The sequence below is a fragment of the Dendrobates tinctorius genome, unplaced genomic scaffold (genome assembly GCF_039654945.1).
Source record: "Dendrobates tinctorius isolate UK_male_01 unplaced genomic scaffold, ASM3965494v1 ptg000039l, whole genome shotgun sequence".
In the NCBI taxonomy this organism is placed as follows: domain Eukaryota; kingdom Metazoa; phylum Chordata; class Amphibia; order Anura; family Dendrobatidae; genus Dendrobates; species Dendrobates tinctorius.
Genome location: NW_027361707.1, coordinates 53880001 through 53906920, shown reverse-complemented (window position 1 = coordinate 53906920; position 26920 = coordinate 53880001). Strand labels below are relative to the sequence as shown.

General features: G+C 50.4%; 1 protein-coding gene across 3 annotated transcripts in view; it reads right to left on the bottom strand.

Moving 5' to 3' along the window:
- Window positions 1-26920, bottom strand: part of TBC1D19 (TBC1 domain family member 19) — a 294506-nt gene that overhangs the window by 173589 nt on the left and 93997 nt on the right. For all 3 annotated transcript variants that reach the window (XM_073574712.1, XM_073574713.1, XM_073574714.1), the window contains exons 6-8: window positions 25523-25586; window positions 24461-24507; window positions 479-589 (exon numbers count right to left, since the gene is read on the bottom strand). In XM_073574712.1, coding sequence (XP_073430813.1) covers window positions 479-589; window positions 24461-24507; window positions 25523-25586 — 222 coding nt within the window. The remainder of the gene's footprint in view (window positions 1-478; window positions 590-24460; window positions 24508-25522; window positions 25587-26920) is intronic.

The following is a 26920-nucleotide window of genomic DNA, read 5'->3' as shown; positions in this document are numbered from 1 at the left end:
AAAGTAAAAATGGGTTAATTTGTGGTGAGGGGATAGGATAAAAAAAACGAACACAAAAAAAGAACCTACTTTGTGCAAAGCGGACCATATAAATCATGAGCTTTAAAATGACACATCCTATTACATTATGATCTCCTGAAAATACTATTAAAAACTATTTTTTCCCGTTCTGGATGGTACATTACATTACCACAAAGCTCAAATAATTATTTTTGTACTTGAGGGTATATCAATGACAAATATACTGAAATAAACCAGAAGTCTATTATAGGATGCAAAAGACTGCAATAGATTTCTGTGCTGTATGTGCTAAAAGCACTTCGATTGTCATTTTACATACAAAAAATAAAAAATAAAAATAAATAAAAAATCTTACTCTTTCAATACCAAATTAAAAATTTTTAGGTATAAAATAAAAATACAGCTGAAAAACGCATCTGTAGGATATATGGATGGTATTATCACCGTTATTACCTACCAGTTCTGGGATATCCTTAATTTTTAGTGGAACTTGAATTAAACCAAGATGAGTCCTAGAACTTGGCTGCTCCCCACTGTTGTAATTAGGATTGCGAAGGTTAATCAGTACCTGCAGAAAAATGAATGCATATAGTTTTCAAATTACGATTATACAGAGCAGTAGATTATAAATGACATATGTGACATTATAATAGAGCTACACTGGCTCATTTAAGAGATAACCTGGATCAGTTACAAGGTTCTATAATACAAACTGCATATTTTATTAAAAATCTTATACCTGATGAGGCTGGTGCACTGACTTTGAAAATCCATGTCAGAATGGCTTTATAATCCTATTTTGAAAGTTCCCCTCTCCTGATATTAAAAGGGAATCTGTTGGAAGGATTTCACACCCAATCTATTTATAAGAGCATGTAGATCTTTCAAAAACAGGGATTTTTGTGATAAACTCACCGTAAAATCCTTTTCTCCGAGACGCTCATTGGGGAACACAGATGCTGTGGGGTATATGCTTCTGCCGCTTGGAGACTGACACTAAGTGAAAAAAAGATTAGCTCCTCCTCCGCATACACCCTCGCCCCTATTGCGGGTGGAAATCAGTTTGGTGCCAAAGGAGTAGGAGGACAACAAAATCAGCCTTAATACAGGTATAACATGTCCAGAGAAAAAGGCCACTCTTATATCACATAAATAAATATGTATAAATTAAACAATATAGAAGCCAATTTGGCTAATAGGGTGGGTGCTGTGTCCCCCAATGAGCGTCTCGGAGAAAAGGATTTTACGGTGAGTTTTTCACAAAAATCCCTGCTTCTCCTTCGCCTCAATGGGGGACACATACTGTGGGACGTCCTAAAACAGTCCCTGGGTGGGAGATTGACTCACCAATCCAAGCTACATGCACCTCTTGTTTAAAGGTGCACCACCGCAGCTTGGAGAATCCTTCTATCCAGGCTTGCATCCGCCGAGGCCTGAGTATGGATTTTATAATGTTTGGCAAATGTGTGCAGGCTGGACCAGGTTGCTGCCTTGCAAACCTGTTCCGTCAAAGCCTGTTGCCGAAGCGCCAAGAGGCACCCACTGCCCGATTAGAGTGCGCTCTGATCCCTGCTGGAATCGGCGTGCCTCTAATGAGGTAGGACTCCTGAATAGTCAAACGAATCCATCTGGCTATGGTCGATTTCGAGGCAGCGAGTCCCTTCCTGCGCCCATCGGGGAGCACGAACAGCGTGTCAGTCTTGACGAAAGGGTGCCGTCCTCGACACGCACTTCCGGAGGGCTCTTACCAGGTCTAATGTGTGAAAAGCCTTTTCCACACTGTGCACCGGTGCTGGACAAAATGATGGCAAGACAACATCCTCATTAATGTGAAATGAGGACACGACTTTCGGCAGAAAAGGAGGGGCTGGTCTGAGCACCACCTTATCCTTATGGAAAGTGAGGAACGGAGCTCGGCAGAATAGGGCCGCCAGCTCTGAAACCCGCCTGATAGAAGTGATGGCCACTAGGAACACCAGTTTCCAGGAAAGGTACCCCAAAGAGACATCCAGAAGTGGTTCAAATGGAGCTTCCTGCAGAACACTTAGGACCAGGTTAAGGTCCCAGGCGTCCACAGGCGCCTTATGGGGAGGTACCAAGTGGGAGACTCCCTGGATGAAAGTCTTAACCTGCAAATTGGTAGCAATTCTGTGCTGGAACAGGACGGATAAGACCGATATTTGTCTCCTGAGGGAACTTGGGGCCAAGCCCGAGTCTAGGCCCGACTGGAGAAAGGCCAAGATGTTGGGAATCGAGAATCTCAGTGGAAAAACACTCCAGCCTCGACACCAAGCAAAGAACACCTTCCAGGTGTGGTCATAAATTCGTGCTGAAGCAGGCTTCCGGGCGCTAACCATTGTAGCGACCACCTTACTCCCAAACCCTGCCTGGGTTAGAATCCAAGATTCAAAGGCCATGCCGTCAAACACAGGGCCCCTGAGTTCGGGTGGAAAATCGGCCCTTGAGAAAGTAGATCTGGGCGCTCTGGCAGTTGCCAAGGAACGTCGGCGAGCAGCTGCATTAGATCTGCGTACCACGCTCGACGGGGCCAGCAGAATCGCCGGAACCCCTTCCGTCTTGATCTTTTTGATGACTCTCGGGAGTAGTGGCAGTGGGGAAATAGATATGGGAGGCGGAACTGGTTCCATGGCAGAACCAACGCATCCACAGTGATTGCTTGTGGGTCCCTGGCCCGAGCGACATATGTGGGCACCTTGGTGTTCACTCTGGACGCCATCAGGTCCACATCCGGAGTTCCCCACCGTTGACAAAACTGCTGGAAGACCTCGGGATGTAGTGACCACTCTCCGGACACAAGATCCTGCCGGCTGAGAAAGTCTGCCGCCCAGTTTTCCACACCCGGGATGTGGACTGCTGAAATCACCGAGTGGTTTGCTTCAACCCACTGAAGAACGTGCCCCACCTCGCGCATGGTTGCTCTGCTGCGGGTGCCCCCTTGGTGATTTATGTAAGCCACCGCCGTGGCGTTGTCCGATTGGGTCCGGACGGGGCGGCCTGCTAAGAAGTGATGAAACTGCTGCAGAGCCAGCCGAATTGCTCGTATCTCCAATAAGTTGATCAGGAGGCGTGCCTCCTGTGGCGACCACCGTCCCTGGGTCGTGTGGTGGCGAAACACCGCTCCCCAGCCGAGGAGAAAGGCGTCGGTTGTTAGCACCAACCAATGGTCATGGGGGGGAAGGGTTTCCCCTGGGTCAGAGAGGAACTGGTTATCCACCATCCGAGCGACTGCTGCCTGACTTGAGAGGACAGTCGGCACCGCCGATCGAGCGTGAAAGGATTCTTGTCCCAGGCTGACAAGAGAGCGTGCTGCAGGGGGCGAAAATGGAACTGGGCGAACGGTATTGCTTCTATTGCTGCCACCATTCTTCCCAGAATCCTCATCCCGAAATGAATGGTATGCCGGAGAGCTAGGGCTTTTTCCTGAGGGAGAATCACCAACCCTCGGCAAGTGTCGAAGACCATTCCTAAGAAGGAAATCCTCTGAGCTGGCACAAGGGATGACTTCTTCGCTCTGACCAGCCACCCTAAGCGGGCAAGAGTATCTAGCGTGATGTTGACATTTCCCTCGCATGCCCGTCTTGAAGGGCCCTTGACCAATAGGTCATCCAAGTAAGGCAAGACGACTACGCCTCAAGAATGCAATATGGCTATGACAACTGCCATAACCTTTGTGAACACTCTGGGAGCCCGAAAGGTAGCGCCACGAACTGAAAATGTCGACCGTTGATGGCGAAACGCAGGAACCTTTGATGAGGAGGAAAGATGGGGATATGCAGATATGCGTCCTGGATGTCGACCGAAGCCAAGTATTCTCCCTGCTCCATGGCCGATATGACTGAACGGAGAGACTCCATCCGGAAAGGTCTGACCCTGATGAATTTGTTCAGAAGTTTGAGGTCCAAAACAGGTCTCACAGACCTGTCCTTTTTGGGAACCGCAAACAGGTTGGAATAGAAGCCCTGAGCCCTTTCGTGCTCTGGTACGGGAACAATGACCCCGTTGCGCTGGAGCGATTCGATGGTTCCCAACAGAGCTCTTGCCTGGGTATCCACCCTGGGAAGACGAGAAGGAAAAAAACGTTTTGGAGGGTTTCTGACAAACTCTATTTTGTAACCCGAGGCCACCAACTCCTGTACCCATGCGTCGTCTGCGACACTGAGCCAGACATGGCGAAACCAGAGTAGTCGGCCGCCCATCTTGCTGGTGTCGTCTGGTAAACGCCTCGAGTCATTTGGCTGACGATCTTTGGGATCTGGATCCCCTCGATCTGGGCTGTTGAGTACGCATTGTCCCCAATGGGTTGGTTGTATATGAGACCTGCCGCTCCCTATCCTGGTTGGGTCGGCCTGAAGCGGTGGAATTGGCCGCTGTGGTCCACCCGGGGTTACGAAAGGCCCGAAAACGTGCCTGAAAAGGGTGGTGAAACACCAAGGTTACTTACCGGTAGCCGGTTTTTCCCGGAGCCCATGACGGCACACATGAGAGAGGATCCGCCCAGTCAGGACAGGAACCCTACTGAAGATAAAAGGGCGGTACCTCTCCCTCGCTTCAGTTGGTTTACAGAGCATGAGAGGCCCCCCGGGTTAGTACACATGGTAAAACTATCACCACATTATATCTAACTAAAAAAACACCCAAACTATAGTGCACACCAAAGGAGTGAAAAGGGGGGGAATATACAGGTGCCGTCATGGGCTCCGGAAAAACCGGCTACCGGTAAGTAACCTTGGTGTTTTCCCGTCTCCCATGACGGCACACATGAGAGACTTTTGTAGAATAAGACACCTTAGGGAGGGACCACCGCTTGCAGCACCCTTCTACCAAACGTTAGGTCAGTAGAGGAAGACAGATCAAGTCGGTAGTGCTTAAAAAAGGTCGAAGGTGAGGACCAAGTAGCGGCTTTACAAATTTGTTCAATTGATACCTCAGCCTTCTCTGCCCAGGAGGTAGCCACGGCTCTGGTGGAGTGAGCCTTGATGCCTTCTGGAACCGGAGCGCCACTTGCGGAGTAGGATAACATAATGGCCTCCCTGATCCATCTGGCAATGGTACTCTTAGCTACCCCGTGCCCTTTTCTACAACCCTGAAAGGCTACAAAAAGGGACTGATCTTTCCTCCACTAACTAGTTAATGACATATATTGTAATATGGCTCTTCTTACATCTAATGTATGGAACTTTTGCTCCCCAGGGTTTCTAGGATTGTTACAGAACGATGGCAAGGAGATCTCCTGAGTCCTATGAAACTTTTGGACTACCTTGGGGAGATAGGCCGAATCTGGTCTTAGAACCACTCGGTCCTCCAATATCTGTGTATATGGAGAACATATAGACAGAGCTTGAAGGTCGCTGACTCTTCGGGCTGATGTTAAGGCTACCAGTAAGACAGTTTTAAGTGTAAGTAGCTTTGGTGACAGCTCTAGTAGTGGTTCAAAGGGGTCTTTGGTTAAGGCCTCTAAGACTAGGTTGAGGTCCCAGGGTGGTATCTTTGGGATAATGACCGGCCTTGACCTGCCACAGGACTTTATGAATCGGGACACCCACCTATTGGCTGCTAAGTTGCAGTTATATAGGGCCCCCAATGCTGAGAATTGAACTTTGAGTGTATTAGTGGCTAACCCCAATTGTAGCCCCGACTGTAAGAACTCTAGGATAGGTCCCACTGGCGCTACATCCCCCAAGGGTTCCCCCAGGAAGTCTAGGCACTTTTTCCACATTCTACCGTAGATTTGGGATGTTATAGGTTTCCTACTTTTCAACAGGGTGGAGACTAACCCTGGAGAGAATCCCTGGCGACTCAGTAGCGCCCTCTCAAATTCCAGGCTGCTAGATGGAAGCCCTTCACCTGAGAGTGGACCACTGGTCCCTGGGAAAGCAGGTCTGGAATCTCCGGTAGTATCCATGGATCTGTCACTGACATGAGCCTCCAAAGGGAGAACCAAGGCCTTCTCGGCCAAAATGGAGCTATAAGAATTATTCTCGCTCGATCCTCCCTGATTTTCCTGACCACTACTGGGATCATTGTTATCGGGGGAAATGCATAGGCCAGGATGAACTTCCAGGGTATTTGTAGGGCATCTACTGCGAAGGGGTTTTCCCTTGGGTTTAGTGAGCAGAACTTCCTGACCTTCCGGTTCTGTGCGGTAGCGAACAGGTCTATTTCTGGTTTGCCCCAGGCCTGAACTATTTGTTGGAAGACTTGGGGGTTTAGGGACCATTCCCCTTGTTTTAGGTGCCTGCGACTCAGGAAGTCTGCCTGTATATTTTCTGCCCCCTTTATGTGCAGTGCTGTGATGGATAACAGATGTTCTTCTGCTAGCTGGAAGAGTAGATCTGATATTTGCACGAGGCCCCGAGATCTCGTTCCCCCCTGGTGATTGATGTAGGCTACTACTGCTTGATTGTCCGTCATGACCCGGGTGTGGCGGCCCCGAAGTAAGGGAAGGAAATGTTTCACGGCTTTTTCCACTGCCCATAGTTCTTTTACATTTGAACCGTGATCCCTTTCTAGCGAGGACCAGGTCCCCTGTATTGAGTGGGATCTCAGGTGTGCTCCCCATCCTGTGGCACTCGTGTCTGTTGTAATGATGTCCTCGACTGGTTTTTGCCACAGGACACCGGCTGTTAGATTCTTTTCTACAGTCCACCAGAGCAGGGAATCTTACAGCCACTGAGAGACATAGTTTGCCTTCTAAATGCCCTTTTAATTGTTTCTGTGCTGACAAAACTTCCCACTGTAGTTGCCTTACGTTGTACTGCGCCCATGCTACTGCGGGTATGCATGATGTCAGTGAACCTAAAAGGGACATTGCGTTCCTCAGTGTCATATTTGGTCTTTGCATTGCTGTGCGAGCGAGGCCTCTTATCTTGGTCACTTTGCTATCTGGTAGGAGGCAGCGTTGTTGCTCGGAGTCCAATATCAACCCTAGGAAGGATTGCTCTTTTGCTGGGGTTATCCTTGATTTGGCGATGTTTACTATCCATCCTAGTCCTACTAGAATTCCTATCACTTCCTTCACTTGATGTGTGCAGTGGGAATCCGACCTCCCTATTACCAGAAAGTCGTCTAGGTATAGGACGATCACTATGTCCCTGGAACGCAGAAAAGACATTACTTCGGCCATCACTTTGGTGAATACTCTGGGGGCTGTAGACAGGCCAAACGGAAGGGCTGCGTATTGGTAGTGTTTCACCTGCCCCTGGACATGGAGCGCTACTCTCAAATATTTTTGATATTCCCGATTAATTGGGATATGATAGTAGGCATCTTTTAAGTCTATCACTGCCATGAGGCAATGCTGGAACAGAATCTTTGTGGCCGTCTTGATTGACTCCATTTTGAAGGAGCAATTGTCTACCCACTGATTGAGTCTCCTCAGGTTGACAATGGTTCTCCAAGAGCCATCTGGTTTTTGTATTAAGAAGAGGGGGGAGTAGAACCCCCTTCTTTCTTCTTGCACTGGGACTTCCTGTAGGACTTGTTTTTTCACTAGTCCCAAGACTTCCGTCTCCAGGGCCAGTTGTTGCTCTTGGGCTTTCCTTCTGGGTGTTATTATGAAGGTATGCCTGGGCGGACGGATGAATTTTATTTTTAAGCCGTCCTTGATTATATTTAGGACCCATGTACTGGGGGAGATATTTGCCCAGGCGGAAAGGGAGAGACAAAGCCTTCCCCCTACCTCCGGCCCAACGTCATTGGGGAGATTTTTTGGAGGAAGTGGAGGGCCCTTTAAACATATAGCCCGATGCTCTTCTTTCTTTAAAGTCCCAGGTTTTTCTATCTCCCGGGGGACGACCCCTGTTAAATCTCCTCCTCCGAAAGGGCTGCTTTTTGGGTTCTCCCAGAAATCGGGGAAAGCTGTTCTACCTATCCCCCGCATGTTCCAAAATCTCTTCTAGTTTTTTCCCGAAGAGGAATTGGCCATCGCATGGAATGGAACATAACCTATGCTTCGATGGTAAATCTCCGGGACACCCTTTAAGCCACAGGGCTCGTCTTGCCGCATTTGACAGACTTGCTGCTCTAGCTGTCAACCTTGCAGAGTCTGCAGAGGAATCCGCTAGGAAAGCCGCTGCTCCGTGCACCAGTGTCAAATTAGACAAAATTTCATCCCTAGGAACTCTATCCTTGATCTGGTCCTCTATTTGTTGCAGCCAGACCATGAGGGCACGAGCGGTACAGGTACCAGCTATCAATGGCTTCAATCCACCTGCTGAAGCTTCCCAGATGTGTTTTAGGAAACCGTCTGCTTTTTTATCAAGCGGGTCTTTCAACACGCCGGAATCCTCTAATGGTAGGGATACCTTTGAGGATCTGGCTACGGCCCCATCAATTTTAGGGACTTTCTCCCAGGTTTCTGAATCCTTCTGCTCAAAAGGGTACCTCCTTTTTGATGTGGAAGGTAAGCCCCCTGACCTCTCTGGTTTTTTCCATTCCCTGTCAATTAGTGCTTTTATTTTATCATTTACGGGGAAGGTACGTTTTCGTTTTTCCTTCAGTCCTCCAAACATTACATCCTCTAATGATTTGGGAGCTTTTTCCTCTTTAAGGCCCATTGTAGCCCTAATAGCTTTGACCAGCTTTTCCACGTCCTCCACTGGAAAACATGGACGGCCGCCTATAATCGCTGTCCGAGGAGGATTCTGAGGACTGGGTAGAGGAAGAGGAGGTGGAGGGGGACAAGGGTCTATCCCGCCCCTTCTGCCTTGGCGAGGCCTCTGAATCGGAGCTCCTTCTACGGTTTCTTTTCTCTTTCTTTTTAAGGGCTGCCTTTAAGGAGCCTTTCACCTCCTGTTGTATTAACTCTTTAAGGCTAGCCACCAAATCAGGGGTCTCCTCCTGTATAGTTTTGTTTATACAGTCAGCGCAGAGGTCTTTCTGCCACTGATCTGCCAGCGGGTTTTTACATAGGGCGCATTCTCTATTTTTGGTTTTGCTGCTGGCCTTCCTCGACCCCTAGTGATCAAACAGAGAAAAAGGAACCCCGTTACCATAAGGGTGACATTCACGAAGATCACTCACCACCGCTGTCAATCAGGGGTACCGATCTCGGAGGCTCCTCAGATGCACTCGTGACGTTTCTTCTGGACATCTCAGAGTCATGCCGGTCGTGTTTACGACTGACGCTCCCACCACTCGAGCGACTGCTCCTGGTATGCTGGCGGCTCAGCCTGGCATCTGGCAAGAGCTCTTGCTGCTGCTGACGCTGTTGTCGCTGCTGCTGATCGTCTTGCCCCACTTCCATCCTGAAGCCTTGGGCATGAGTGCGTCTTCTGTGCGTCTTCTCCACTGCACTCTCCGCCTCCTTCGATTACCCCACAGCCCCTCCCCCCCTGCCATGCCGCCGGGATCTCCTTTCGCCAGCCGGCGTTGTTCTCTATGGGCGCCGCCATCTTGGATCGTCGGCGCTGCCTCCCGAAGCCACGCGGGCACGCCCCTTCCCAGCATGCCCTGCGTGTGACGTCAGAGGGGCGTGACCCGGAAGCGGCCGCCTCCTGACGCTCCTGCGCCGCTTCTGGACCTGGCAGAGGGGGAGAGGGCGGCGCGGCAGCCTCGGCAGAGCCCCAGGACCCCAGCCGTGCTGCTTCTGCACCCGCTCGGACGCTGAGCCCCCTGGGGACCCGCGGACGGCGCTTCCCCCTCCTGACGCGCAGCGCTCAGGAAACCAGCCTGATCTTCAACGCCGGCACGGGAGAGGGGCAGGTACTTGTGACCGCTGTCTTCAGCACATTGGTCCCTGTCAGGACAGGAAACCCAACTGAAGCGAGGGAGAGGTACCACCCTGTTATCTCCAGTAGGGTTCCTGTCCTGACTGGGCGGATCCTCTCTCATGTGTGCCGTCATGGGAGACGGGAAAAATGTGGTTTGACCTTTTGCTGAGGGAGAAAACCGCTCTTTCCTCCTGTGGAGTCGGAGATAAGTTTATCTAACTTCTCCTCAAATAGACGGCCACACTAATAGGTAAGTCAAGGACTTCTAGGAAGTAGAATCGGCCCGCCATGTCCTTAACCATAGAGCTCTTCTGATAGAAATTGCATTAGGGGCAGCAAGTGCCGAGCAATTGGCCGCATCCAAAGATGCATTGATTACGTACATTAGTCTCCGGCCATCGCAATCTGACTCGCGATCTCCGATATCTCTGCAGGTAGCTCTTGCTCCTGCGCAACCTTGTTTAATGATTCTGACCATGAGATCATGGCCTTGGCTACCCAAGTTGCTGTGAACGAGGGAGAGAGCGCTGATCCTGACGCCTCATATACTGAGCGAGCTAAGCTCTCTATGAGGCGATCCGTGGGACCCTTAATAGAGGAACCACTAGATACAGATAAGATTTTTAGTGGCTAGGCGTGACACCGGTGGATCCACCATCGGAGATTCCGTCCATTTTTTACGGAGGTCCGGGGCAAATGGATACCTTGCTTCGAGTGCCTTTTGACCCGAGAAACGCCTGTCTGGTCGTTCCCTGTGTCGCTGCACTATGTTCTCAAACTCAGGGTGAGAGGAAAAAATTCTGTGCGGCCGCTTCACTCGCTTAAATGCCACCTTATGCCCTGTAGCCGCTGCGGGATCATCCTCAATCCCCAAGGTCTGATTGACGGCTTCTATGAGGCTGTCCACTGTCTCACGTGAACCTGGAGCATCCAGGTCAAGGGGTTCGTCTGAGTCGAAATCTGAGGTCTGCTCGCTATTAACCACTGGTGACTGGGAGCGAGAAGCAGAACTTATGGATGCCAAAGCACCGGATGGACTGGGCGACACCACATGGATTCTCTTCCCCCGGGTCTGCCTGGAACGAATGAGAGCGGTCCCTGCAGGCCGAAGGCTCTAGTGAGGTGGAGGTTCCCTCTAAGGCCGGCGAGCCACTGTCCCTGCCCCTAACTGGGGCCTGAAGGGACCCGATTGCCCTCGTAAGTGACGCTATGGACTGTGACGGTGATAAGGCCCACTCCCGGGGGTTCGGAACCTCGGTCGCAGTCGCAGGGGAGGGCTCCTGGGCGCGTTCGGACTCGCAGGCTTCGCATAAATCGCTTGGTCTGTGCCCGCGGAAACGCAGCCCGACAAGAGATGCATGCAGCGTAAAAAAACGTGTGCGTCTTTGCTTTTTAGGACATGCTGTATCTGTCCGCTGCTGGGGAGGGAGAGGTAGCACCTCGTCTTCCCTGTAGCGTGGCCTCTCGGGCAGCACTTACCCCAGTCCTGTGCCCCCACATTCCTGGATGCCTCCACACCAAAATCACGCGCCACCAGCTGTGGGGCGGGCCACCAGCATATAAACCGCTCCAGGGGCGGTACTTCCGGCTCTGCGGCCTAGCCGCGCTCCGATGCCGGGGACTAAATTTATCCACCGCCGCCCAGGCCTGGGGGGCGGGCCGCCGGAAGTGACGCGCAGCCCGGAGGCAGAACTTCCGGCCGCGGCCTAAAAACTGGTGCTGCTTACTGGCGCGGGCTGCTCCACACCGCGCTCTCCATCTGCAGCCACGCTCAGCCGGGCTAAGGGCTCCAGCCCCAAATCTTCGCCGCAGGAGCCCTCCCAGGCCCTCTCGTCACTGACGATCCTCTTCGGCTTCCCAGCTCAGGTATGTGAGGGGGCCTTGAAAAATAGGACAGTGCAGGCACCCTAGCTCCATCTAACCCCTTCAGGGGGTGAGGAGAGGGACCGTTCGCCATCTTGCAGCACCGCAGTCTAAGCATTGGTGGAGCAGTGGGGGCCGCACGGACTAGTCTTGTGCCTCTGTACAGCCCATGGTTTCAATACCTAGGGGTGGTCAGGGCCAAGTCCGGCATCGTGTCCAACGTTGCGGGAGAGGATACGTGGAGGGACACTCGCATGCACTCGCCCGTTGTTGGTTTGGGGAAATCGGACCCTTTCAATAGGATCCGTTGCCCCTGTCTAATCTTCATGGAAAAAGTCTGGAGCAAAAAAACAGACATGTGCCTCCATGGACACTAAGCAAAAAACTGATTTCCGCCCGCAATAGGGGCGAGGGTGTATACGGCAGAGGAGGAGCTAACCTCTTTTTTTCACTTAGTGTCAGCCTCCAAGCGGCATAAGCATACACCCACAGTATCTGTGTCCCCCAATGAGGCGAAGGAGAACACAAATCCAGCAATTCCTTAACGTGGTCAGTCCATTCCTCCATTACTGAGAAATCAGCGTTTGACTCAATATGCAAATAAATATCGGAGATCTGGAACCTCTGTCACTCCAGCTCTATTCTCTACCCAGCCTCATTTCATCCTGCTTGACCGATAGCCTCTATGCCATGTGACTTCAGGCAAAGGAGCCATGAGTCAGGCAGGAGGAGACGGCAATGGGCAGTGAATAGAGGTGGAATGACAAGAGGCTCCAGATTTACCATAGCCATTTGCATATCAATTCAATTTCTCATTAATAGTACAACAGACTTGTAAGGTATTGCTGGACTTGTCTTTGGAAAAGCTAAATGTGCGTATAAATAAGTTTAGGGGTGAAATCCAACTGACAAATTCACTTTTAAAAGAGCATTTTATGAGTTCAGCTAGAGTCGAAGAGCGCATTACTCCAGAATATTCATGAACCAAACTCAATCTCTGCCCACTAGGCATGAGTGACAGCTAGCTCCTCAGTGTCGCCATCCCCTGACGCTAAACTTTCACTGTTCAGCACAATACGGACACGCTGGGAGGATCAAAATTAAGTTTAGTCTTAGTCAATATATTACCCCTGGACTCAAAAAGCTCACTTTCTCTAACTGATCAGATAAAATGGTCTTTGTAATAGCCTTTAGGTATAAGAGGTCTACGTAATGTCTGTAGTTTGTAATGTGCAATCTGCTGACAGAGCCTCTTAAGTGGGCATACACATGAGATGCAACCTCCATTTATCGTAGCACAGCATACTGTGGAAGGGGAATAAGCCTCCTCTAGCAATTGCTTATAACACCACGAAAAGAAATACTCCCATTAAAGTTTTTATGGGTTAAACTTATGTTAATGTATATGTAGCGTAGTTGTGTTAATATACTCACCCATTGCAATCTTCTCTGGTTTCCAGGGCCGCTCCAGTCCTCTACTTAGTCATGTGACTGACGTTTTGGCTCTCCGGATCACACTGGGGTTTATGTATGAGCCGAAAGTGGCTTTTACAATGTAAAGCTATGGAGGATCAGAACAAGGCTCCGTAAACTTTCATTGTAATAGAGCTTCCACTTCCGACACATACATAAAACCCCAGTGTGAGCTGGAGATTCAGAAATTCAGTCATGTGACTCAGAAGAGGACCAGAACGGCACTGGAAACCGGGGAGGACGGCGACCGGTGAGTATACTAACACATGTACACTACACTACAAATATAGTCACACAAATAAAGCCAGGGGCGGACATATCATTTGTGCAACTGCGTAGGGGCCGAAGAGGTAAGGGGGGGCCATTTCCACCTCTAAAACAGGTGGAATTGTACATTATGATGAGCTTTTGCGCTCCAAGGAGCCCATGTACTGCTTTTTCACAGAAGCCCTCCTCCGTCTGTGTCTGCCAGTGGGTTTAGAAGATGAAACTTTTAATGAGTGCTTTTCTAAAGTCCAGCTTTGCTTACGGTATATTTTATTCCAGATGCTTGAGTATTTTTTTGTGTAAATCCACCATACAGATTTATATCTAATATAAAAAAATTTTTAGACACGGTGACACTAAATGGTTTTTGTTTTAGTTTAGGTTTTTTTTTGAAAGGAGGAAAGGAGAGAGAATAATATACACACACTTTTTTTTAAATAATTTTGCAACTGCAGTATATAATGTATTGCAGTAAACAATACAGTATTGCTATGTATACTGACATAGAAGGCAAAAGGCACACAGTTTTTAATGAAGCCTGATTTTTTTTTTCTTATCCAAGGGATCCCCGAGAGTCCCTAGGTCCTCAAAGGGAAACGTAGATCTTTTGACAGATTTTGCATCCGCGACGTCAATCTTTGGGGTCTTCTCCCATATGGCCGCCTCTTTTTGAAAAAGATGGTAGTGGACCTTTCCTGTCCGACCTCTTCCACTCTCTATTGAGCATTTTGACTTTCTCATTAACCGGAAAGGAACGCCTCTTCCTCTGTTCCAAGCTGCTGAACATAATGTCTTGGACTGTTCTGGTAGTCTTGGGATCAGATATGCCCATAGTGTACCTTACTGCCCTGACCAGCCTGTAAGTATCCTCCGCACAAGCAGGGTCTACCCCTTGTGTCCTCATCAGAAGAGGATGAATCCGTCAGGTCCGAATCCTCCCCCTTAAACTCTACTGATCTTTCAGACTCTGATGACAGTAGTTCTGGCTTCCCCTCTTCTCTTTGTCCCATCAGGTATTTTAAGGACTTCTGAACCTCCGATCTAACGATGGCCTTCAGGTCTATAGTGAACCCTGAGGTTTCTTCCGGGACAGTCTGCTGTATACACCCTGGGCAGAGTCTCTTACTATAAGTGCACGGTAAATTCCCCTTGCACAGGGCACAGTCCCTATTGTTCTGATTTGAACTACGTTTCAGGGGCCTTCCCTAGTAAAGGAATACACAGAGAAAGGGGACTGGTTTTAATACAGTGCACTTTCACGTAGATCACTCACCATTCAGCCGATTAATCTACCGTACCGGAGACGGAGGCTGAGCTGGTTCCAAAGAATGTCCACCCCTGGAGGTGGGCTCGTGACCTGCCTTGCTTTTCAGGCTGGCCCTGCTGCTTGTACAACTGCCAGGGTCATTTGGCTTTGTTTTGGCAGCTCGACCATGCAGCCCATTTTTCTTCAAGTGCCTCCTTATTGTGCATGTTGAAACAGCCACACGGCTAGTTTTCAGAGAGTCCAGTATTTCAGCTGATGTTATTTGTGGGGTTTTTTTGCATCCCAAACAATTTTCCTAGCATTTGTCACAGGTGAGGATGTTACCTTTAGTAGCCATTCAAACCCATTTGTGTCAACTTCTGTGCATATTATCAGGCCAAAATCACCAGGGTATGTAAACTTTTGAACAGGGTCATTTGGATGTTTTGGGTTGTCATTATGATTTAAAAAGAGAAAACACAGTAGTTTGACAATAAGGCTGTGTTCACACACAGCGTTTTTTTTAGCGGTTTTTACCGCAGTTATCACTATAAAACCGCTAAAAATAAGCTTCCCAGTCATTTTTATGCATTTTGCACTTTTTGTGCACATTGATGCGTTTTTTTACCGCGAAAAAAACCGCATCGCGGTAAAACATGGATTTTTGTGAGTAGTCACCGTAAAATCCTTTTCTCCGAGACGCTCATTGGGGGACACAGAGACTGTGGGTGTGTGCTACTGCCGTCTGGAGGCTGACACTAGGCATACAAAAAACAAGTTAGCTCCTCCTCCACCGCATACACCCTCGCCCCTATAGCGGGCGGAAACCAGTTTAGTGCAAAAGCAGTAGGAGGACATACAAAAATTAGCCTTAATGCAATAAATCATATGTCTGAAAAAAGGATCACCCTGTCTTAAACAAGAAAATATGTTAAATAATAAGTATGAGCCAACCGGCTATCAGGGTGGGTGCTGTGTCCCCCAATGAGCGTCTTGGGTGAAAAGGATTTTACGGTGAGTACTCACAAAAATCCATGTTTCTCCTTCGTCTCATTGGGGGACACAGAGACTGTGGGACGTCCTAAAGCAGTCCCTGGGTGGGATAACACTCACCGATCCAAGACGCATGCTTTCCTGTTTAAAGGTGTGCCACTGCTGCTTGGAGAATTTTTCTGCCCAGGCTCGCATCTGACGAAGCCGGAGTATGCACACTGTAATGTTTACAAAAAGTGTGCAGGCTGGCCCAGGTTGCTGCCTTGCATACCTGTTCTGCCGAAGCCTGGTGCCGAAGCGCCCACGAGGCGCCCACTGCCCGAGTAGAATGCGCCCTTACTCCAGCTGGAACTGGCGTGCCTCTAATACGGTAAGCCTCCTGAATGGTTAGGCGAATCCATCTGGCTATGGTTGACCGTGAGGCTGCGAGGCCCTTCCTGCGCCCTTCGGGGATCACAAACAACGAATCCGTCTGGTGGAAAGGTGCTGTCCTCGACACGTATCTCCTGAGAGCTCTTACCAGATCCAATGTGTGGAGCGCCTTTTCCACCCTGTGAACTGGCGCTGGACAGAAAGAAGGCAGCACAATGTCCTCATTAATATGGAACGAGGACACCACCTTTGGTAAAAAAGGTGGCAGAGGCCTAAGGACTACCTCGTCCTTAAAAAAGGTCAGGAAAGGGGCTCTACAAGATAACGCTCCCAACTCCGATACTCGCCTAATGGATGTTATGGCTACCAGGAACACAACCTTTCTGGATAGATATGCCAATGAAACATCCTGTAGTGGCTCAAACGGAGCCTCCTGTAGTACCGACAGGACCAGATTAAGATCCCAGGCCTCCAATGGTGCTCTGAAGGGAGGTACTAAATGAACGACCCCCTGCAGGAACGTTCTGACCTGCAAATTGGTAGCGATCTTTCGCTGAAACAGGACCGACAGGGCCGATATCTGTCTTCTAAGGGAACTTGGCGCCAAACCTGCGTCTAGGCCAGACTGAAGGAAAGCCAGTATGTTGGGCACAGAGAAGGACAATGGCGGAACCCCGTGTTCCCGACACCACTGGAAGAAAACCTTCCAAGTGTTATAATAGATCCTTGCCGAGGCTGGCTTTCGGGCCCTTACTATTGTCGCGACTACCTCGCGCCCAAACCCCGCCTGGGTCAGCACCCAAGATTCAATGGCCACGCCGTCAAACGCAGGGCCCCTAAGTTCGGGTGGCAGATCGGTCCCTGGGACAGTAAATCTGGACGTTCCGGTAGCCGCCATGGTACGTCTGCGATGAGCTGTACCAGATCCGCGTACCATGCCCGTCGGGGCCAATCCGGGGCCAGCAGAATTGCCGGAACCCCCTCTGTCTTGATCTTCCTGATAACCCTGGGGAGAAGTGGCAGCGGCGGGAACAAGTATGGGAGCCGAAATTGGTTCCAGGGTATCACCAATGCGTTCGCTGCGATTGCTTGCGGATCCTGAGACCGGGCGACAAACACGCCCACTTTGGCGTTCTTCCTGGAGGCCATCAAGTCCACGTCTGGTGTTCCCCAGCGCTGGCAAATCTGCTGGAACACCTCGGGATGTAGTGACCACTCCCCGGCCGTGATGTCCTGGCGGCTTAGGAAATCCGCTGCCCAATTCTCGACGCCTGGAATGTGAACCGCTGAGATCATCGAGTGGGTCCTCTCGGCCCAGCGGAGCACATGTCCCACCTCGCGCATGGTTGCCCTGCTGCGTGTGCCCCCCTGGTGATTCACGTACGCCACTGCCGTGGCGTTGTCCGACTGAATCCGAATCGGGTATCCTGCTAGCACGTGTTGGAACTGCTGCAAGGCCAACCGTATTGCTCGAATCTCCAACAGATTGATAGGGAGACGAGCTTCCTGAGGCGACCACTGCCCCTGTGCCGTGTGGTGGCAGAAGATTGCTCCCCAACCGGAGAGACTCGCATCGGTCGTGATCACTAACCAATGATCCGGAGGAAAGAGCTTTCCCTGCAGAAGCGACCGATCGCGTGTCCACCATCGAAGGGTCTGTCGGACCTGAGAGGACAACCTGCACGGGTGATCGAGTGAGAACGGGCTCCTGTCCCAAGCCGCTAACAGGGCATGCTGCAGGGGGCGGAGATGAAACTGAGCAAACGGGATTGCTTCCATCGCTGCCACCATCCTGCCCAGGACCCCCATCCCGAATCGGATAGTATGGAGGCATGGCTGATGAAGTCTTCGAGCTCCCTGTCGGAGTGCCCGAGCCTTGTCCTGAGGGAGAATTACCAATCCCTGGGAGGTATCGAATATCATCCCTAGGAAAACAATCCTCTGGGCCGGCGTGAGGAATGATTTCTTCCTGTTGATCATCCATCCTAGACGAGACAAGGTATCCAGTGTGATGGTGACACTCTCCTCGCACGCTGGACGGGACGGGCCCTTTACCAGAAGGTCGTCCAGGTATGGCAACACCACAATGCCCCGGGAGTGAAGAGTGGCCATGGCGACCGCCATCACCTTCGTGAATATTCTGGGGGCCGTGGCCAAACCGAAAGGCAGCGCCACAAACTGGAAGTGCCGTCCCTCGACCGCAAACCGTAGGAATCTCTGATGCTGGGGAAAAATAGGGATGTGTAAATATGCATCCTGAACATCGATTGAGGCCAGGTATTCTCCCTTCTTCATGGAGGATATAACCTCTGTCTTCTAAGGGAACTTGGCGCCAAACCTGCGTCTAGGCCAGACTGAAGGAAAGCCAGTATGTTGGGCACAGAGAAGGACAATGGCGGAACCCCGTGTTCCCGACACCACTGGAAGAAAACCTTCCAAGTGTTATAATAGATCCTTGCCGAGGCTGGCTTTCGGGCCCTTACTATTGTCGCGACTACCTCGCGCCCAAACCCCGCCTGGGTCAGCACCCAAGATTCAATGGCCACGCCGTCAAACGCAGGGCCCCTAAGTTCGGGTGGCAGATCGGTCCCTGGGACAGTAAATCTGGACGTTCCGGTAGCCGCCATGGTACGTCTGCGATGAGCTGTACCAGATCCGCGTACCATGCCCGTCGGGGCCAATCCGGGGCCAGCAGAATTGCCGGAACCCCCTCTGTCTTGATCTTCCTGATAACCCTGGGGAGAAGTGGCAGCGGCGGGAACAAGTATGGGAGCCGAAATTGGTTCCAGGGTATCACCAATGCGTCCGCTGCAATTGCTTGCGGATCCTGAGACCGGGCGACAAACACGCCCACTTTGGCGTTCTTCCTGGAGGCCATCAAGTCCACGTCTGGTGTTCCCCAGCGCTGGCAAATCTGCTGGAACACCTCGGGATGTAGTGACCACTCCCCGGCCGTGATGTCCTGGCGGCTTAGGAAATCCGCTGCCCAATTCTCGACGCCTGGAATGTGAACCGCTGAGATCATCGAGTGGGTCCTCTCGGCCCAGCGGAGCACATGTCCCACCTCGCGCATGGTTGCCCTGCTGCGTGTGCCCCCCTGGTGATTCACGTACGCCACTGCCGTGGCGTTGTCCGACTGAATCCGAATCGGGTATCCTGCTAGCACGTGTTGGAACTGCTGCAAGGCCAACCGTATTGCTCGAATCTCCAACAGATTGATAGGGAGACGAGCTTCCTGAGGCGACCACTGCTCCTGTGCCGTGTGGTGGCAGAAGATTGCTCCCCAACCGGAGAGACTCGCATCGGTCGTGATCACTAACCAATGATCCGGAGGAAAGAGCTTTCCCTGCAGAAGCGACCGATCGCGTGTCCACCATCGAAGGGTCTGTCGGACCTGAGAGGACAACCTGCACGGGTGATCGAGTGAGAACGGGCTCCTGTCCCAAGCCGCTAACAGGGCATGCTGCAGGGGGCGGAGATGAAACTGAGCAAACGGGATTGCTTCCATCGCTGCCACCATCCTGCCCAGGACCCCCATCCCGAATCGGACAGTATGGAGGCCTGGCTGTTGAAGTCTTCGAGCTCCCTGTCGGAGTGCCCGAGCCTTGTCCTGAGGGAGAATTACCAATCCCTGGGAGGTATCGAATATCATCCCTAGGAAAACAATCCTCTGGGCCGGCGTGAGGAATGATTTCTTCCTGTTGATCATCCATCCTAGACGAGACAAGGTATTCAGTGTGATGGTGACACTCTCCTCGCACGCTGGACGGGACGGGCCCTTTACCAGAAGGTCGTCCAGGTATGGCAACACCACAATGCCCCGGGAGTGAAGAGTGGCCATGGCGACCGCCATCACCTTCGTGAGTATTCTGGGGGCCGTGGCCAAACCGAAAGGCAGCGCCACAAACTGGAAGTGCCGTCCCTCGACCACAAACCGTAGGAATCTCTGATGCGGGGGAAAAATAGGGATGTGTAAATATGCATCCTGAACATCGATTGAGGCCAGGTATTCTCCCTTCTTCATGGAGGATATAACCGACCGGAGGGACTCCATGCGAAAATGCCTGACCCTGATGAACCTGTTTAGTAGCTTTAGGTCCAGAACCGGCCTTACCGTTCCATCCTTTTTGGGCACTGCGAACAGGTTGGAATAAAACCCTTGGGTTCTTTCGCTCCTTGGCACCGGAACGATGACCCCTTTGTGCTGCAGCACTTCGATGGCCCCCCGTAATGCCTCTGCCCGAGACCTTGACTTGGGAAGCCGGGAGGGAAAAAATCGTGTTGGCGGACTTTTTATAAACTCTATCTTGTACCCGGAAGATATCAGCGCCGTCAACCATGCATCGCGTGCCACCGCAGCCCATATGTGACAGAACCGTTGCAGACGACCACCAATCCTGCTGTCCTCGGGTACCGCACTTCTCGAGTCATTTTGTAGAGGGCCTCTGGGACCTGGCCCCCCTTGATCTGGGCGGACGCCCTCGCATCCTACCCAGCGGGTTGGTCCTGTAGGTGACCTGACGCTCTTTGTCATGGTTATAGCGCGCAGGAGCGGGGGTACTGGCCGTTGCCGTCCACGCGGGTGCGCGAAATGCCCGAAAACGCGCCTGAGGCTGACGAAATGGCGTCCTTGTCTTCTGTTGTGGGAGAAAACTACTTTTACCCCCTGTTGCGTCCGAAATGAGTCTATCCAATTATTCCCCAAATAGTCGGTTACCCTGAAAGGGCAGGGAAGTCAAGGATTTTTTAGACACCGAATCAGCCCGCCACAGCCTTAACCACAAGGCTCTCCTAATGGCGATTGCGTTTGCTGCTGCAAGTGCTGCGCTATTAGCTGCATCCAAGGATGCATTAGATAGTCACCCGCCATTGCGATCTGACTTGTTATCTCAGCCACCTCTGCTGGCAACTCCCTATCCTGCAGGATCTCATTTAAAGAGTCCGACCAGGACATCATGGCTTTGGCTACCCATGTTGCCGCAAAGGAAGGGAAGAGTGCTGATCCTGATGCTTCGTATACCGAGCGCGCTAATCCCTCTATGAGCCGATCCGTGGGGTCCTTGATGACCGAACCACTAGGCACTGATAACAGGGATCTCGAGGCCAGGCGGGATACCGGGGGGGATCCACCGCCGGAGACTCTACCCATTTTTTACAGAGCTCTGGCGCAAATGGATATCTTGATCCTAGCGTCTTCTGTCCTGAAAAACGCTTGTCTGGCCGTTCCCGATGCCGCAGCACTATATCCTCGAACTCAGGATGAGTGCTGAACACTCTCCGCGGCTTCCGGGCCTTTTTAAAAGACACCTTATGCCCTGCGGTTAGGGTGACCTCATCATCAATACCCAGAGTCTGGTTGACAGCCTCAATGAGACTGTCCACCGTCTCCCGGCACCCTGGGGTGTCCAGGTCCAAGGATTCTTCCACATCCTCTACTGAGCTCTGCTCGCTCCCTGAAAGGGGTGACGTCGAGCGTGATGCCACACTCGCAGATGCTGAAGCACCGGAGGGGCCTGGCAACACAGTATGGGTTCCCTTCCTATGTGCCTGCCTAGAGAGAGTGCGGCCCCTGCAGGCCGGCGGCTCATGTGAGGAGGCAGAACCCTCCCAACCAGGCGAGCCATCATCTCTACCCCTATCCGGGGCCTGAAGGGTCTCAATTGCCTTTGTTAATGATACCATAGACCGAGAGAGGGATACCGCCCACTCTGGGGGTTCTGGACCCCTGGGCTCTGCTGCGGGGGAGGGCTCCTGGGCGCGTTCGGTGACACAGGTTTCACATAATTTACTGGTCTGCGCTCGTGGGAATCTAACCCCACAGGAAACGCATGCGGCATAGAAGGATGCGTGCGCTTTACCTTTTCCAGACATACTGCTGGAAAAAGGCCAGAAAAATAAATAGATAAATAGATTCTCATATATATATATATATATATATTTTAATTTTTTTATTTTTTTTCCCTTTTTCAAGGAGGGCGAATGCGGAGGAGAGGGGAGCCCTATATGCCCTAGCGTGGCCTTCAGGCCGGGGTCACACTTACCCCTCTGTAGTCCTTTTCCCAGCTCCTGCCGTGGGAGGCTCCTCCAGCTGCGTTGGTGGCGGTCTCCGGGGACTGCCGCGCTTTGCGGTAAGCTCCTGCGGCCTACCCCGGACTGCCGTCGGGGACTCCATTTTATCCGGCGCCCGCCCTGCCAGGAGGGGGGAGGCGCCGGAAGTGACGCCGACGGACGCCGCACTGAGGGCGGGACTTCCGCCCGCGGATCAGGCCGGAGCCGCGGCCTAAATTACGATACCCCCCCCCCCCGGATCCTGTAACGCCGATACCGGGGACGGGGGGCGCCGAAGCGACGCCGCCTAAGACGCGGCCGGAGCGCTGCCGCCCACTTCCGCCCGCGGCCTAGGCCGAAGCCGAGGGCTAAATTAATGGCGCTACCCACCTGAGGTCCAAACGCCGGGCCCCAGCGACGTCCTCTCCTCCACCTCCTGTGCAGCCACTGCCCGCTCTGCCCCAGGTATTGGGGGGGGGGGGTTTGGGGGGGTGGTCCACCTGACTCTGCGCCCAGGGCCCTCCGCACCTGCTAGTCTCCTTCTTGGACGGTGCAGGCACCCTAACTCCGTCTGCCCTGTAGGGGCGAGGAGAGGGACCGTCCGCCGCCGTGCAGCACCGCCGTCAAGCGTTGGTGGAGCAGTGGGGGCGCACAGACTAGTCTTGTGCCCGTGTGCAAGCCCATGGTTTCCATACCTAGGGGTGGACAGGGCTAAGTCTGGCATAGTGTCCCACGTCGCGGGAGAGGAGACGTGGAGGGACTCTCGCACGTAGTCGCCCGTTGCTGGTTTGGGGAAATCGGATCCTTTCTATAGGATGCGTTGCCCCTTCTCGTCTTCAAAAAATAACAAACACGAAAAATAGATGTCTGGGGAAAAGTCCCAGAGGTGTCCCTCGGTGCGGGAAAGGATACGCGGAGCGATGCTCAACGCGTGCTCGCCCGTTGATGGTTTGGGGAGATCGGACCCTTTCTATAGGATCCGTCGCCCCTATCTCCTCTTCATAGTGAGAACCGAAAAAGAAACCTAGTCTGGAGAAACCAGACTGCGTGTGCCTCCAAAGACACTAAGCAAAAAACTGGTTTCCGCCCGCTATAGGGGCGAGGGTGTATGCGGTGGAGGAGGAGCTAACTTGTTTTTTGTATGCCTAGTGTCAGCCTCCAGACGGCAGTAGCACACACCCACAGTCTCTGTGTCCCCCAATGAGACGAAGGAGAAAACCGCAGCATGCTCGTTAATTTTGTGGATTTTTCCACGGTTTTGGCTTCTTCCATGCGGTTTGAAACCGCTGCGGAAAAAAAGCATCAAAACGCATCAAAACCGCGCAAAAAACGTGCAAAAACCGCCGCGGAAAAATAGGTGCGGTTTCTGGGAAGGGATTCAGGTTTTTGAGCAGAAATTTTCTGCAACGTGTGCACTTAGCCTAAATGGCTTCAGCTAACCACTACCCACGAGTGGAGAAAAAGTTTTGGTGCTATCATTCAAATTCTCTGAAAAAAGGCCAAGAAAGCAAAAATTCTGTCGGAGTAAGTAAACTTTTGAGTACAACTGTATAATATTTGCTGGTCAATGTAATAAAAGAAACTTAACATGATAAAAGAAAACTTTTACAATGACATGTTTTTGGGGGAGTCTTAAACACATTTTTAAAGTCCCTATCAAAGCTTAACTTTTATGGTCATTAAAAGTTATATACAAATTATATAGGGAAGCAATATTTAAAGTTGTTCTCCAGCATTAACATGTTTTCCCTAGGAATAGGCTGTAAAGAAATAACAAATATCATGGATCTAAGGATCTAACACAAGAACAGGCTGCCCTAAGGCCATGTGCACACGATGCAGATTTGCAGCGTTTCCGCAGCGGATTTTACCGCGCAGAAACGTTGCATATCCGCATTGTGATGTACAGTACCTTTAAAATGAATGAAAAAAAAAAAACGCTGTGCAGACACTGCGGATTTTTCCGCGCGGTTTTCCTGTGGTACAAAATCCGCAGCATGTTACTTCTTTTGTGCGGTTTTCTATCTCCCCTGTCACCAAATCCGCAGGGGGAAGACCGCAATGGAAAACCGCACAAAAACCGCGTGAAAAAAGGAAGAAATCCGCAGGAAAAATGCAGGTCATTTGACCTGCGGTTTTCTTCCATTCTGCACGGAAAAATCCGCAGGGCTCAAAACCCCGTCTGCACTCAGCCTAATGGTGGGCTCTAGCCTTGGAGGGGATTAATTTACCATCCAGATTTCAGAGGACCACTGATGCCTATGATTGGTGGCAGAAGTCAGGTGACTAGAACAGAGCATTATGACAGAAACATCAAATAATGCGCTGCAAGTTCTTCAAGTCCAAGGAAAAAGTCTTAAAAAATGGACTACCAAATTGATGATAAAAGAAAGTGTATAGTCAGATGCTACAATGAGCAATCTAAACATTAATAGTATCTACATACCTCAAGGAAATCCTTAGGTGCATAAACAGGTCTAAAGAGACTCAAGTCTGGGGAGGAGAACATTAAATGCAAAAATGAAATAAGCTGTGAGCATGAACACACATAAATAGCAAAATCATTATCACAGCCGTACATTGTATATAAACAGTCATCCTACAAACTAGACACCAGAACAAAACTGAGAAACTTAGAACAGCGCTAATAGTTACATTATATGATAAGATTTAAAATTGAGGCCAGAACAACCCATAAACAAAAGCCGTAGTTCTATGGTTATCAGATATTGCACATGAATGATTAAAAAGAAAAGACGCAATCTCCATCCTAGGTGAAGCACAAAATATTAAAGGGGTTGTCCGGGACTCAATGATCAATGAATACACCAATCTGCCGCTCCTGCTCTCGATGTTATTAGTGGCAGCAGGTGTCAGATGATGGGATCAGTAGTCCAATCAGCTATCACCATTGACCAGAGGTAAATTTTATACCTCTGATCACAGCTGAGCACTCACGCTGTCTTTTGACAGCATGAGAACCGCCGCTCACTGACTGACCGCGAAGGTTCCACCGCCAATCAGAAGCGGTGTTTACCACGCTGCCATGCACATGACAGGGTGGCAAGCACTGGATGTTTGGACCCCTCATTCAAGTCCTGTTCTGATACCCGTACCCGAGCTTTTTGTAACTCTTCGGGCCGAACCCGATGGACCCAAACATCCAGGTGTCTGCCCATCTGTAACTATATATACTAGATTGTGTATATGGTGCACATTGCTGGTACTACATACTAGACTGTTTATATTTTGTATATTGCTGGTACTATATACTAGATTGTGTACATGGTGTTGATTCGGATTGTTTCCATTGTCAAATAACATTGATATTGATTTGACATCATCCACATTGTCATATGAAGCAATAGAGACTAATTTCTGATATATGGTTGTGCTATACTTATAATAAAGGGATTCATGCATGTAAATGTAGCTGAGCGGATGCCAGTATACAACCCGGTTATATCATTCTATCATTGTAGGTCTGGCTGTGTATTAGTAGCTGTACCTGGCTCATCGGTTCCCATCTCATTCCACTTGTTAAGCAGTTCTTTCTGCTCGGCGGCCGGCCTCTGTAATGCAAATGATAGCCAGGCTTAACAAAAATAAGAGGTCAGTGACACATTGTAACAGATCCACATCCTGGTAGGGTCCATCACTACTGCCCTTTGTCAGCAGACTGTGCGCAGTTGACATGCACAGTAATACACCAAGAGGTAACACCGAAGATGTACAGGTTTCAAGTGTTGTGAAATGTCCCATCAATGTACACAAATAAGTAAAAAAAAAATAAAAAAAAGAAAGAACTTAATGCCAAAATTTCAGCCTGGCAATACAGTTGCTATCAGGGACCACACGTAGGAACCCGAGCAAAAGCAGATCACAGACAGGAATGGTGGTCATGAACTAAGGCTAGAGCTGATGGAGGACAGAGTCAGCAGCGAAGATAAAAGCAGCTGCATACAAGGGAATGTTATCTATAGCTCTAGATTTATACAATGGTGGATTCTTCACATAATAGATATTACACTTGTAGAAGCTCCCATTTACCAATCTGAATACTTTTTTTTTTTTAAAAAGGGATTGTCCTACAGTTAAATAAAAATGTCCTCTTTCAGACAAGGTAGCACAGCACTATTTTCAATTGAAGTAATTTAAAAAAAAATGCTCCTGTGGCTAGAAGCTTATTACGGCGCCCACAGCTGTCAGCAGGATCGTCTCTCAGTATGTCCCCCTAAGGATGTCTCCACACCGAGTTATTTGAGGAATTAAAAATCGACAAGTTTTTCAAGCGGAAACCACTTCGAAAAATGCTCTTTTTTGAGAGAGAATTTGAAGATGTTTTCATTTTCCTGAAATGTTTCCAGAAGAGGTTATGAAGAATTTTTGAAGTTTCTTTCCTGGATCGTTTTTTTGCAGCATTTTGATCTCACTGTACCAAGTTTGGAATGGATTCCATCAGGATCCACTTCACCGACGTGAACTTTTTCATACAAGGTGTTTTTCAAAACCTCTTATAAAACAAACAATAAAACGAACTCCACATATGACCATCAGACCAGCAAAGTTGCTTAGCAATGAATAAGAGAAGAGTTTTTGAGATCGATTGTGAAGTGGTTCCTCCCCAAAATCATTATAAACAAAATCCAATGCATACAATAGCAGGATTCACCACTGATGTATAAGGGGGCTTTCACTCTGCTTTAAGGCATCCGTTCAGTGGCTCCGTCAGGACTTACATTCAGGCCCCCCCCCCATAAAATGGAATTCAGGTGTGTAAGGAGACCGGGGTCATGGACTACAATGGTGCCAAAAACGACCGTGCAATCTGCAATTCAACATTTTCTGGCGTGTGCGCCTACTGAAGTCTGACACCCACCTGAAGTCTACTAGGTCTGAGTGTTCA